The 13,370-nt window shown below is 43.4% G+C and overlaps 1 protein-coding gene across 1 annotated transcript in view; it reads left to right on the plus strand.

Annotated features, from left to right (window-relative positions):
* UNC79 (unc-79 homolog (C. elegans)) overlaps nt 1-13,370 on the plus strand; it is a 218,862-nt gene that overhangs the window by 194,046 nt on the left and 11,446 nt on the right. Inside the window, exons 43-47 of the mRNA XM_015566456.1 lie at nt 4,305-4,394; nt 6,867-7,042; nt 8,003-8,189; nt 9,527-9,724; nt 11,496-11,573. Coding sequence (XP_015421942.1) covers nt 4,305-4,394; nt 6,867-7,042; nt 8,003-8,189; nt 9,527-9,724; nt 11,496-11,573 — 729 coding nt within the window. The remainder of the gene's footprint in view (nt 1-4,304; nt 4,395-6,866; nt 7,043-8,002; nt 8,190-9,526; nt 9,725-11,495; nt 11,574-13,370) is intronic.

Here is a 13,370-nt window from a genome sequence, read left to right on the forward strand (position 1 = left end):
TATCATTGACAGGATTGAAGATGAGAAGCCAGCAAGTTTACTAGAACAAACTCAGAAACTTTAGGAATATTGTTTATTGAAAACAATTATTTAAATTTTCAATAGAAAAATTTAATAAAGAAAAAGGATCACCTATAATTCCTCTGCCTTAAAATGAGAAACTGTTGTTTTATACTATTTTTCCATGTTTTGATCTATTCAGTATCCTAATTAGCTTATTTCCAAATTGTTGGAAATTTATATACTTTCCACTTTCCACCTTTATTTTGAATTATATCCTTGGGACTCATTCCTTAATTAAAGAGTAGGGATATATTAATGGTACATATTCTCATATTGCTTTCCAAAAAAGGTTTATTAATTTACATGTATAAGTATACCAGTTTTACCCTTAACACTAATCATTTCTTTAAAACTACTGTTTATATTTTTTTGATGGATAGAAATTTTGAGAGGGGAAAAAATAATCATTCAACAGAGATAATTTTACTGCTAACATTTTAATGAATGTTCTTTCTCTTTTTCTGTGTGTTTAAACACAGTTTGGTTCATGTGGCATAAGCGTTTCCCCCAAAGTTTAATGGCTGCAGAGTATTACCTCATGCGATGTACCATAGAACAATGATAGTGTAGGGACTAGAGTCACAGCAGAGAATGAGGTCTGCCACTTACTAACTATGTGATGAGGAAAGTCAGTTAACCTATGATTCTTCGATTTGTATTATCTGTAAATTGGGATATAACAGGGCCCAATGCCTAGGTTGAGGATTGAATAAAATAATGCATGTGAAGCATATTAGCATGGTGCTAACATGCAGTAAGTATTGAGTAAAAAATAACTATTAAAACTAATATTAAAAAACATTAATTCTGTTTGGATATTTTAGTTATTTTCAGTATTCTGCAATTGTAGCTAATATGCGATAAACATCTTTGTGCTTAAATCTTTGTCCATAGTTTAGACTATATTTTTATAATAGATTTCTGGGAGTTTAATTACTAGACTATGTCTTTTAAAGACTTTTTGATAGTAATTAGGGCAATGCTCTGAGATAACATGCCAATGCTTAGTGACTCAACACACAAAGTTGTTGTTTGCTCGTGTGAAGCTAAAGTGGGTACCCTGATTAGTAGAGGGAGGAGGACTTCAATGTGAAAACGCGGGATCAGGTTTCTTCCATGGTGTGCAGTCCTCTACAGTCAGCTGATGGCTGGGAGAAGAGGAGGGAATATGGCACACAGAAGGTTTTCATGGGCCAGGTCTAAATGTAATGTACATTTCTTCTACTCGGATGCCACTGGCTAGAACTCAGTCACATGGCCACACGTAGCTGCAGGGGAGGATGGGAAATGTCTAGTTTCTTCCTAGGGAAGAAGAGAAATGGTTCTGTGAGTAGCTAGCCAGTCTCTGTCGCACACTCACTGGTTTCCGTAGTGTTTAGTTCTTTAAAACTCAGTATTTGCTACCTATGTGATAGCTTAAAGATAATATCCTTAATATATAAAAGGTTTGTTGAAATCCACAAGTAAAAGACACACATTTCAATAACAACAAAAGAGCAAAAATAGTTGTAGGAGCCACAAATAGAACACTTTCCAATGACCAATAAGTCATTCAGAATGTACCTTTTACCCTCACTAGCCATCAGTGAACTGTAAAATAAATAAAATATCAGGATATTAAAAATATAAAAATTGAAATCAGCTAGCAAATCAGCAGGTTTTTCTTAATGAAGAAAGGTATTGATGATGAAGCGAAACAAACTTATAAGCTCCTGCTGGTTGTGAAAAACGGTACAGCCAAGTACTCCGATGGCTTGCTGAAGAACAGTTTGACCGCTTACTTCTGTAAATATGTTCAAGAAAACATGTATATGTGCACCTAAAGAACTTATTACAGCAGCATTTAAAATAACAAACATATGGCAATATAATGAATGTCCAACATTAGGGTTTTGTTTAAATAAAACAAGGTGTATCTGCAAGATACACTATTATGTGGCTACCACGTTAAGTTTTCAAAGAATATTTAATTCACTGGAAAATGCTTATGATAGATTTAATATAAAAGCAGGTTAGGAAACAACCCCGGCCTTCTCAATATTGTATGTATGTGTGTATGCCATAGGCACGGGAAAGAACTTGGAAGGATGCAGTCGCAGTGGCTGCCTCACAGGCAAAGGACAAGAATTAGGGTTATGGTGATTTTTCTTTACCTTTTTCCTAATTTGTATTTTCCAACTTTTCTACATTGCACATGTTACTTTTACAACTTAAGCAATATAACTTTAAAATCAGACAAAAGTTTAAAGGAAGAATTGGATAGGATTCAATTCATGTTTTGGGGTTAGAGTATGTTTTCGACACCTTTATCATTAGTTTTCCAAGTGAAATAAACATAGGCCTTCTAAAGCAAGTGGATTGTGACTCTGTAGTGTTTTTTTTTTTAAATAACACACCTAAGGTTATACTGATGTTTTGCAGATTTTAAAAAAAGGGGTGTGTGAGAATTATATGCTTTATTTTATAAGTGTACATAGCTCACTAAGATGATCCTGACTATAAAGTGTATTTTAAGTCTTTTCTTAGATGTAGGCGCTGGTCTCTAGAGCAAACGTAACTGAGTAATAGTGAAGTCTTTGCCCTCATTTTCCTTTTTTTGCAATTTAAACTGAAAAGACAAATATGAAATACCGCTCCTAGTCATTATTTTCTGTGACATTTGCTGACTTGAAAAGGAACAGAATATTGCCTGTGAAAGAAACAGATCCCTTTCAGGACATGCGGAGTGTGTGCTCCTGTTTGCATGGCACGTGAAAGGTCAGAGAAAACGGAGTAAATCGGGGGAAATCCTTTCTTGCATTAAAGGATTAATATTCCAAAAGCAGGGGCACAATAACCTTTTATAATTCCTTCACTTGACTTAAATGAAAAGAAGAAAACCTTAGCACATACAAAATGCTTGGAGAACTCTCCGACAGAACTGCCGGTGACCTTATTCTCCTGTTTGTTATCCTGTCAGCGGGACTGGCAGGCGTAACATCCCAGAGGAGCGAGGAGGTGATACAGTTCAGGGCCGTGCAGATGTGCATGAATATGGGAGGATGATTTCTGTCTGCGTGAGCGCGTTAGATATATAACGTTCCCGATTTTCCGAAGGAAAGCTGAGAAAGGCCTAGGCGCAGTATGCCGACGGCTTCAAAGACGGCCTGCTTTTGATCCACCGTGAACCCAGCCCGTGGGTCCTCCCGTGCAGCTTTGATGTCGCAGCCTGTCTGCTCATTTCCCTTTTCTCTGCTTAGCACCCTAAATTCACTGCCTTGCCCCGAGAGAGCAGGCTTATGCCGTTTACTAACCCGAAGCACAAGTATGCTTTCTTTTCCTAAAACCTGCAAACATGCTACTGGCGTCTGGGGAAGATAACCATTTTGCTTGTTTATTTATTTATCCCTAGCAAGAACACAACAGTAGTACACTTATCTACTTAATAGTGTGCCTGCCATGTATGAGTTGAATTATAAATGACTTGCCTTGAATATAAACAGTCTGGCTCTTCCGGCAAACAGTACTTGTTTATATACTTTTGTGTTTTTTAAAAAATTTTAATTAATTAATTTTAAAAAAATGTTTGTATTGATTTCAGAGAGGAAGGGAGAGGGAGAGAGTGAGAGAGAAACATCAATGATGAGAAAGAATCATTGATCGGCTGCCTCCTGCACGCACCCCACTGGGGACCGAGCCCACAACCCAGGCATGTGTCCTGATCAGCAATCAAACTGTGACCTCCTAGCTCACAGGTCGGTGCTCAACCACTTAGTCATGCTGGCTGGGCTACATGCTTTTGTTTTCATAGGGAAAGCCAAGATTCTGCTGATGGAATTTGGTGTCACATATTTCATGAGTATTTAAGACTCCCTAGAGTGATAACGTGACTGCAGTTTTAGTGTGACTCCTGTCTTGAAGACTGATGCTAGTGGCTTTACATAGGCTAAATCTTCGTATGCCTGCTGCTTGAAACACAATCCCCCCAAAACCAGTGAGATCGCCCAGTGGACAAAGGCATGTCGCCCTGTGTCCCATAGGCTGCTCCTTTGCTCTCCACCACAAACCTTTGTTCAATGTTTGTCCCAACTCCGGGCAGACAATCACAGACTGTGCCGAGAGTAATGGAGTGAGTCAGAAATCTAGAAAATGAAACAGCTCATTAGCAACAGCGTGAAACCAGAGGGAGACAGTCACGGCAGTCAGGGCAGAAGTGAAGGCGTGACTCCGAGCGCACACCCAGTCGTGTCCTTGTGTTTCAGTGTGGCACGGCGGCCATGGAGTGCGTGCGGCAGTCCATCAGCGAGGTGCTGGACTTCATGGCTGACATGCACACGCTGACCAAGCTGAAGGTAAGCGCGCTTCCACGTGCCCGTCTCTTAGGTTAACAAAAACAGTCTGAGAGACTGAAGCAGACCAGATGGGAATCCACTGTTAGCTGGATGCGCCCAGGTCTGGGAGGCTGAAGCACTGAGCCCCGCCTCTGCAAAGAGTGAGAGGAGAAAGGAAAGGATGTTTACGTGGCATCGGCCATGTGCATAGCTTTACTTTGGCCATTTATTCAGTTCTCACAATGCCCCTGTGGAGGTGTTACCCCCATTTTACAATTGTAGAAACCGAGGCCTGAAGTAGTTTGCCCAGGTCACTCCACTGGTCTGTGGTGGAGTTGGGGCTGACCTAAGACTGTAGTGACTCCCAAGCCATTCGAACTGCACTATGCCATGTAGCCTCATTTAACTACTTAGGGCAGTGGTTCTCAACCTTCTGGCCCTTTAAATACAGCTCCTCATGTTGTGACCCAACCATAAAATTATTTTCGTTGTTCCTTCATAACTGTAATGTTGCTACTGTTAGGAATCGTAATGTAAATATCTGATATGCAGGATGGTCTTAGGCGACTCCTGTGAAAGGGTCGTTCGACCGCCAAAGGGGTCGCGACCCACAGGTTGAGAACCGCTGACTTAGAGCCTCAGTTTCCTCATTTGCAAAACAAATCTAGTGATACCTACCTTTGCTAATGGTGACAAGGTTTAATGTGAAATCGTGCCTGTGAAGAGACTTGTAAACTCTAACACATTATGCAGACGTACGCCATTAATGGTTTTATCTGCATTGGACCTGCCTTCTTCAAGAAAATAATTAAAGACAAGGGATAGAATAAACTGTAATTAGCAGATGGGCAAGTTCCCAGTGACTTTGTTGAGCTTATTGCTGGTGGTGCAGGGTGCAATGAATTGCTGACGCAAGTCAACCTCCCTGCCACGAGTCCACTGCAAGATTGATAGTCCCAGCGATCTGAGGCAGGCCCTGGACAGAGGGCAGAAGAGACTCTAACCATGGCCCAGCCAGCAGCCAGATTGCAGTCTGGCACTAAATGATTCCTTCTTGATAAACAGGATCTAGTCATGCCAGAAGCTCGTCAGCTAAAAATACGGCCCCTTTATCACCCAACACAGTGGCCGGACTCTGCTCAGATGGTCCAAGTGTTTCTTGGGACAGCAATAGATCTGCACATCCTAGCGGAAAGTAGAATCAAACTTTAAAGTGATGATTTCTCAGGCTATCCAAACCCAGTCATTTCCAAGGAAGCCCCCCTAGTGTTTGATCACACACTGGTTACTGATTGCCGAATCGGGTTGCCTACACTTAAATGGCTTCCATGTACAGAGAGGGGACAATTGTTACCTAAATATTTCTAGCTCATTTTATATAGCCACTTTCAAAATAAGAATAAGAAGCATCCATGATGATCTAAAGGTTGGGGACTTCAGACATAATCCACCTCTCTGATTTTCCTTTGTATTAGCAAACAGATGAGAAAGGTCAAGTGGCAAGTGGCTTATCTAAGGTCATGCGACTAAGACAGAATGAATGGGTCTAGAACAGGGGTGAACAAACTTTTTGACTCGAGGGCCATAATGGGTTCTTAAACTGGACCGGAGGGCCGGAACAAAAGCATGGATGGAGTGTTTGTGTGAACTAATATAAATTCAAAGTAAACATCATTACATAAAAGGATACGGTCCTTTTTTTTTTTTTAGTTTTATTCATTTCAAACGGGCCGGATCCGGCCTGCGGGCTGTAGTTTGCCCACAGCTGGTCTAGAACCTAGGTATCAACTACAGTACAGGCCTCTTTCCACTCAGTAAGCCACACTGAGCAAAGATATTTTTTCTGAATTAATTCAAAAAATATGTAATAAGCATCTATACTGTACCTAGCACTATTCTAAGCATTTAGGATGCAACAATAAACAAAAACAAATACATTAGCTGCCCTAATTTAATTTATAGTCTGGTAGTGGAGGCCAAGTTTAATGAAAATTTTATACAAACTAAAATTGTGACTTTCAGAATTGCATGAAGAAGGGGTAGACAGTGGCATAAGAGCTTCTAATAGGATGATATGGCCTAGCCAGGGAGGAAATCAGGGAAGGCTTCTTGGAGGAAGTGACATGTAAGCTAAAATCCGAACAATGAATAGTTAATTAGGTGAAGAGAGACTGGAACAATATGTTAGGCAGCAAGAACAGCATGACTGAAGGCCAGTAATGGGAGGGAACCACTGTAGTGGGACCACAAAGATGAAGAGGTAAGATGCAGAGCTCTGCAGTAGCTAGGTCATTCCAGGCATTTTAGGTTATGCAGAGGAATTTTTTTTTTTCTTTATCCTAAGAGCAGTGGGAAGCCATTGACGTTTCAATGGGTTGTATGCTTGGGAGTGGTGATAGAAGGTGTGGAAATGACTACCTGGTCATTTGAATGAGTGACCCGGAATGTCTCAGGTACTCTGCCAAAGTCACAAAACAGCATTTGGTTTTGTAGAACCACATGAAGGCATGTTCCCAGCCTCTGCATGAAGACACCTTTGGTGGACATCTCAAAGTGGGGCTGGCTCAGATCGCAGCCATGGAAATCTCCCGGGGCAACCACAGAGATAACAAAGCTGTGATTCGCTATCTGCCTTGGCTCTACCATCCCCCTTCGGCAATGCAACAAGGGTAAGACCCTAATTATCCCAGCGCTGAGGGCACGTGAGGCGGGAGGCACCCTGTGTTCCTTCCTTGGGCTTCGTGAGAGCAAGTGGTGCACTGAAGGTTCAGGGGATGGAACACGCCTGGTTGGAAAGACGGGAATTGAGGCCCCTCTGCGTGCTTCTGGCTGACCCGGCAGCATTTCTGAGCTTGCGTACCTCATGTCATGGCGCCAGTGAAAGGAGCTGGCCTTCCACAAGGACCTCAGGCACCCCGAGGGACGGTGGACGCTGGAGCTTTATCACTTTAACTCTTCCTTTCAGCTCATTAAATAAGCCCACAGGTTTCTACTGAGCACTTAGAGAGCTCCTGTGTTCCATGAGCTTAGATTGTAGCCAGAACAACCTACAGCAGAGATGAAATAAGAGTGCAAGGAGGTGTGACCCCCTGATCCTACCTCTAAGGGAGGCTAAGCAGAGAGGCGCCCGTGGGTGGTTTATTTGGGACTCCAAGCAGGCTCCAGCCTGCCACTTCGCTGGCGAACTTCCTGGCTGGAGGCAAGGTTTGGAATGGGGGTGAGGAGGGCAGGAGACAATAATTGGAGAGCGGGGAAACAGTGGCTGTGTGTGGTACCTTCTTCTCTATTCCCTCCCCTCTAGTGGGGATGTCGAGTTTTCTAATGAGAGGACAGGGAAGCACTTAGAAAGAGACACTAGTCAGAAAGGCAGTAGGCTTGTGGAAGAATGCCATTTAATCCCGTGTCACCAAAGGCTGCTCTTTGCTCGGGAAGCTTAGATCCAGGATTAAAGTGAGAAAAAAAAAAAAATCCCCAGATACACCATTTTGTTGGCACTGTCACCTTGGTGTTTTATTTTATGTAACTGCCTACAAGACCACGCTTTTGATCCCTTCCCGCCATATGCATTTGTTGAGCATCCAACGAAACAGACCATAAAATCACCGTGAACACTTCTTTTTTCTCAACAGACCGAAAGAATTCATCGAGTGTGTCTCCCACATCCGTCTGCTGTCCTGGCTGCTTCTGGGGTCCCTCACTCACAATGCCGTGTGTCCGAACGCCTCCTCCCCCTGCCTGCCCATTCCTCTGGATGCAGGTTCCCACATTGCGGACCATCTTATTGTCATCCTGATTGGGTTCCCAGAGCAATCAAAGGTAAGTGATTCCTGCGAGATTAAGACCATATGCATCGAAATTGCTAATGGAAACCCTTATCAGCCAATTACGGTTTTTTTGAGAAGGAAATGCATCTTATCACAGGCCCTCCTGTGGATATTAGCAAAGTGACTTTGTGCTAATGCCTTATTTTAAGTTGTTTAAATTCCCAGACTATCCTTTCTTTCCCCTAAATTGTTTTCGGTTTACTTTTATGAAGATAAATTATGGAGGCAAGCAAGACTCAGCTTCCTAGGCATTTCTGTCTGAAAATAATGAAGAGGAATAAGAGGCTAGAAATATAATAAAAATTCTGTGATCAGTTTTTAGAACCAGATATGAAGCGGAGGAAGATTTATGCTCTACCTAATTCTTCATGCACTATCTTTTCAACTCAAATCTCTAGGGATAGAGGGAGGTACAAAGTGAAACTAGGAAGGCAGTTGGGGACTCACTGAAGTACACATTAGAATCACCTACACAGAGGAACTTCGTAAATTGCAGAGACAAATGACGAGCTGCAGGGAATAAAGGAGACGGAAGGCAGGCATCAGCCCTGAGCCAGTACAAGCAAACTAGACTCATCGGTACGAATTAGCGCTGAGGAGCCAAGGCCCCCTCACAGAGCTCAGACGAATCCTGGGAGGTCATGGTGGGTTTGGGCCCGGACCAGCTGACTCTGTGACAAAACAGAGCACCCGTCCCAACGACCGGGAGGATGTCTGCAGGAGAAATAAGCCAGCCAGTTTCTAATATTTCAACCCAGATCTGTGTTTGATTCTTAGGTACTTTGTAATTTTGTGACCTTGAAAAAGTTACAGAACCTCTCTGAGCTCTGGGTTTTCTTCCGTAACATTGATGACGGGATGGTTTGAGAATTAGGGAGGTGATCTATGAAAAGTGTCTAGCACAGTGCCTGGGACACTGTAGGTTCCCGCTCAATCAGTGCTTACCACCAGTAGGAACACTGCTGCTATGGCTACTACTACCAATAGTAGGACTGTAATTATTAGGTGCCGGCAGTGTGTTCATATGCATCGCCTCCCGTACTGCTAACCACAACTCTTTGAGGAGGGTGCTGTTATCCCCATGTTGCAGATGAGGAAACATCCTGAGACGGTAGAGCAAGTGTTCTTCCTAATGTAGCTTAGGGATGGGAATGTCAGTTTTATTAAAGGGCAAGGGGGTGGGTAGGTTTATTCTGTACACTCAGGCGTCTTCTCTGATGGAGTGAAGAACAGCTTGCTCCCTGGAAGGCCAAAGTCGCAGGGGGAGGGCTCCCGGGGGCAGCCCCGCCCACATGAGAGGTAACAGCTCTTCCTCTCCTTCCTCCTCAGACCTCCGTGCTGCACATGTGTTCCCTCTTCCACGCGTTTATCTTTGCTCAGCTCTGGACCGTCTATTGCGAACAGAGTGCGGTAGCTACAAATGTCCAAAATCAGAATGAATTCAGCTTCACCGCGATCCTGACGGCGCTGGAGTTTTGGAGCCGGGTGACCCCCAGCATCCTCCAGCTGATGGCCCACAACAAAGTGGTGAGTTCACAAAGCAGTTTCCCTCTTGGCTGGAATCTCAAAACGTGTAAACCACTCCCAGTCCTCACTCTGCCCGCCTTAAAGATCTCAGCTGCAATATTATAGAAATGGATTGATGAATTTTTACTTTGTAAACTGGGTGTTCGACTCGCGTAAGAATTGTGATAAAAAAACAAGTTAACAAGACAGTTGAGTACAAACAATTTTTGTTTTCTCTGCCTAGTGCTAAAGGAAATGTAGGTGAAACTTCTGCCTTTGAGAGCTGTTTCGGTGCTATACACTCAGAGACTGAGGAGGGGGATTCATATTTAAAAAAAACACCAAAACAACCCTAGCAAATTAGGTCCCCACACGTGCTCATTCCATTTCACTCAGGGCTCAAAACCGGAAAAGAGCCACCTTTTTGAATTATCCACAAGGACCTAAGCTCCACGATCTTCAAACCCAGTTCCACTTTAATGTAGATGGCTCACCACGTGAGGGGCTGCTCCAAGCCTACTGGAAAACATCTGGGATCTGGTTAGCATGAGCCACGTCATTGAACATGCGTGGATTAGTCCTCATGGATGGGGTCCGGGTAGGAGTGTGTACAGAAGGAACTTACAAGGGAGTCCTTTACTTCAGTTCATGGCTTTGGGAGAGGATTCTGGGCTGGGGAAGCTGCCAGTGTCTTGGGTGTGGGTTGAATTCCTGTCTGGGAGGTGCAAGGGCTGGAAAAACCCAACAGGCTCAGAAACCCAACACCGCACCACCCACAAAAGGCACCCCAGAAAGGGTTTTTGAATGAAAATTAGTGTAAGAAATATTTTCTTTTAGTTCTAATTGGAAAGGAGATTATATATTTCCTTTAGTGAAGCACGTTCTTTAGAGAAGCAGGCGGATTAGCCATTACTTAATGGGGAGAGATGGTTTAGTTCAGTTCAAAGGACATTTATGTGGAATTTGAGGTACACAGACAGCTCTGACGGCTGTGGAAATAATTACATTTATTGGATCATAACGTCTGGGACTGAAGAACTTGGAGATGAAACCCTCTGTTCCGTTATTTTTCAGAAGATAAAATGGGGCCCTCTAACTTCAACCCGAGATTCAAAGTTCCCTTCTATTGTCATTCGTTTTTGATGCCATTACTACCTCTCCTTCAAAGCTCTTTTGATATCCAAATGTCACAAGTGAATTTTGTGACAATGTTATAAATGAATTTGAATTAATCTTATCCTGAAAATTTATTCCAAGCGAGAAAGCCAGCCTGGTAAAACCCCTGGAGTGTTTAAGGCCCAGCCGTAGGGATTGTCCACAGGATATCACGGCGCCTGTGCTTCTGAACTGTCGTGAGCATGACTGCCTTTCCCTTAGAGAACAAAGGCTCAAAGACAGAGAGGCCGGACAGGAAGCAGTCCCTCCAGATGCCGGCACTGGAGAAAGGACGGAGGGGGACGGTAGGGCAAGGGCCAAAGCCCGGAGTTCTGTGGTTGGAAATGAAGGAAGCAGAAGCCATTGATCCTCTGGTGTGACGCACAGAGCTGATGAGCGAGATCAGTGCCCGAATTCCCGTGGCAGCCCCGAGAGGGATGAAGGCTTGGCGGTTGGGAGACCTCTGGAGTTTTAAAGTCCGTTTCTGGTTGAGGCTTTGGAGGGGAACAGCGCCACTCTTGTGGCCCCTGCGGTCCCCTCGGGCACAGGGTGGCACAGGGTGGGGCTCCGTGCTGCGCAGCCTACACGGTGTCTGTGTTACTGGAAGTGGAACTGATTTCGGCGTTTCTCGTTTCAGATGGTAGAAATGGTGTGCCTCCACGTGATAAGTCTAATGGAGGCATTGCAAGAATGCAATTCAACAATTTTTATCAAGGTAGGAAAGTCTTACGATTTTTATAGATTCTTTCTTGCTGCTAAAAACACATGTGGATTCATTTTAATGTATCTTCTGAAGAGGAAAGAAAAGTGATTTAATTTTAACACTCAGAGCTGGGGATGGAGGATTCAGGCTTCACTAAATGCTTTTCATGTTACTTTTTTCTCTTGCTCCACCACTGTGAACCGATCTAACTGGATTAAGTATGTCGGACCATGATTGCATGCAACACAAGCAATTAAAATGTTAACTGGGAATGCTGATCTGAAAATGACCCTCACCTCACCTGTTGCCAACATATCCAGAAAGCCAAGGAAAATAGTCTGTGATTGACTTGTTAGCTGGTATTTTTTCTCTAAGATAAATTAATTTCATTTCCAATATTATGATTCTAAACCATTGGACAGTATATGAAGGTAATCTAAGCATCTGTCATCTATCCAATGACATTAGAAACATACCAGTGCCATAAAAAGGTAAAAAAGTAAAGGAGAACTTGGTTTCTCACTTTATCTTTTTATTTCCCCTTTTTCCTTTCCCTTCTATCATTCCACCTCTTTGTCTCACCGAGTCTTTGTCTTTCCTCTTCTTGTAGGACTTCTTTTTTTTACTCCCAACCTCAATATTCCATGATCTCAGCCATTATCCACCCCCCCCCCCCCCCCCCCTTTTCCCCCCCCCCCCCCATCCCCACTCCAACCCTGAGTGCATCAGTTTGGAACCTTATTAACTTGCTATTTTGCTCCTTGGTTGACTCCCTTCTCTAATAAAGGACACTTGTTAACTCATATGATGCTACAGAAAAGCTGCCCGTTTTGGGGGGAAAACTTGACTGTTATCAGAACACTGCAACGTAGCTGGTTTGAATGATAGTCAGTAGCAAAAGTCAACTCTATAGAGAAACTCTATGACAGACACTTGGATGGATGATCATACCTGATTTTATTTGTCACAGCTTTATTGAAGTATAATTTATATACAGTAAACTATACATATTTAAGGTATCCAGTTTGATAAGTCTTAACATATATTACACCTGTGAAACCATTACCACCATCAAGATAATGAGCATCTTCATCACTCCCTAAAGTTCTCTCATATCCATTTATAATTCTACTCTTCCATCACCCCCTGTATGCCACCTTCCCATCTCCAGGTAACTTCTGATCTGCTTTCTGTCAGTCTAGGTTAGTTTGCATTTTCTAGAATCTATATATAGAAAAGGCTAATAGGCTGTGTCCCTCCAACCAGCGATGATGCACACTGACCACCAGGGGGCAGACGCTCAAGGCAGGAGCTACCATTATGCTCACTGGCCATTTCCAAAGAAATGCCAAGTTTATCAATATACTAGAGGTCCGGGCACAATATTCATGCACGTGTAGGTTCCCTAGGCATGGCCGGTGATCAGGGCTGATCGGGGCCTTTCGGCTCTTGGCCGGGGCCTTCCTTTCAGCCCACCAAATCACAGCCGAGACCCCATGGCACAAAATGTGGCCCACAGCCTAGCCCAGCCCAGCCAAGAAACGGTCACTGTGGGCACTGGGTAATGATGTCATGTAGCAACTCCTGGTTTCCTCTCCCTAGCAACAAGCCTCCTTGCAGTTTCTTCAGCTCGGGAACACGACTTGCTTTATAGCCAGGTGCAAACATTTTACACTTTAACCAAATGTCTGTGAAGCATTTTCCGGCTTTATCTCATTTTTTTTAAAAAATATATTTTACTGACTTTTTACAGAGAGGAAGGGAGAGAGATAGAGAGTTAGAAACATCGATGAGAGAGAACTCACTGGT

Source organism: Myotis davidii, unplaced genomic scaffold, assembly GCF_000327345.1.
Source record: "Myotis davidii unplaced genomic scaffold, ASM32734v1 scaffold1703, whole genome shotgun sequence".
Taxonomy (NCBI): Eukaryota; Metazoa; Chordata; class Mammalia; order Chiroptera; family Vespertilionidae; genus Myotis; species Myotis davidii.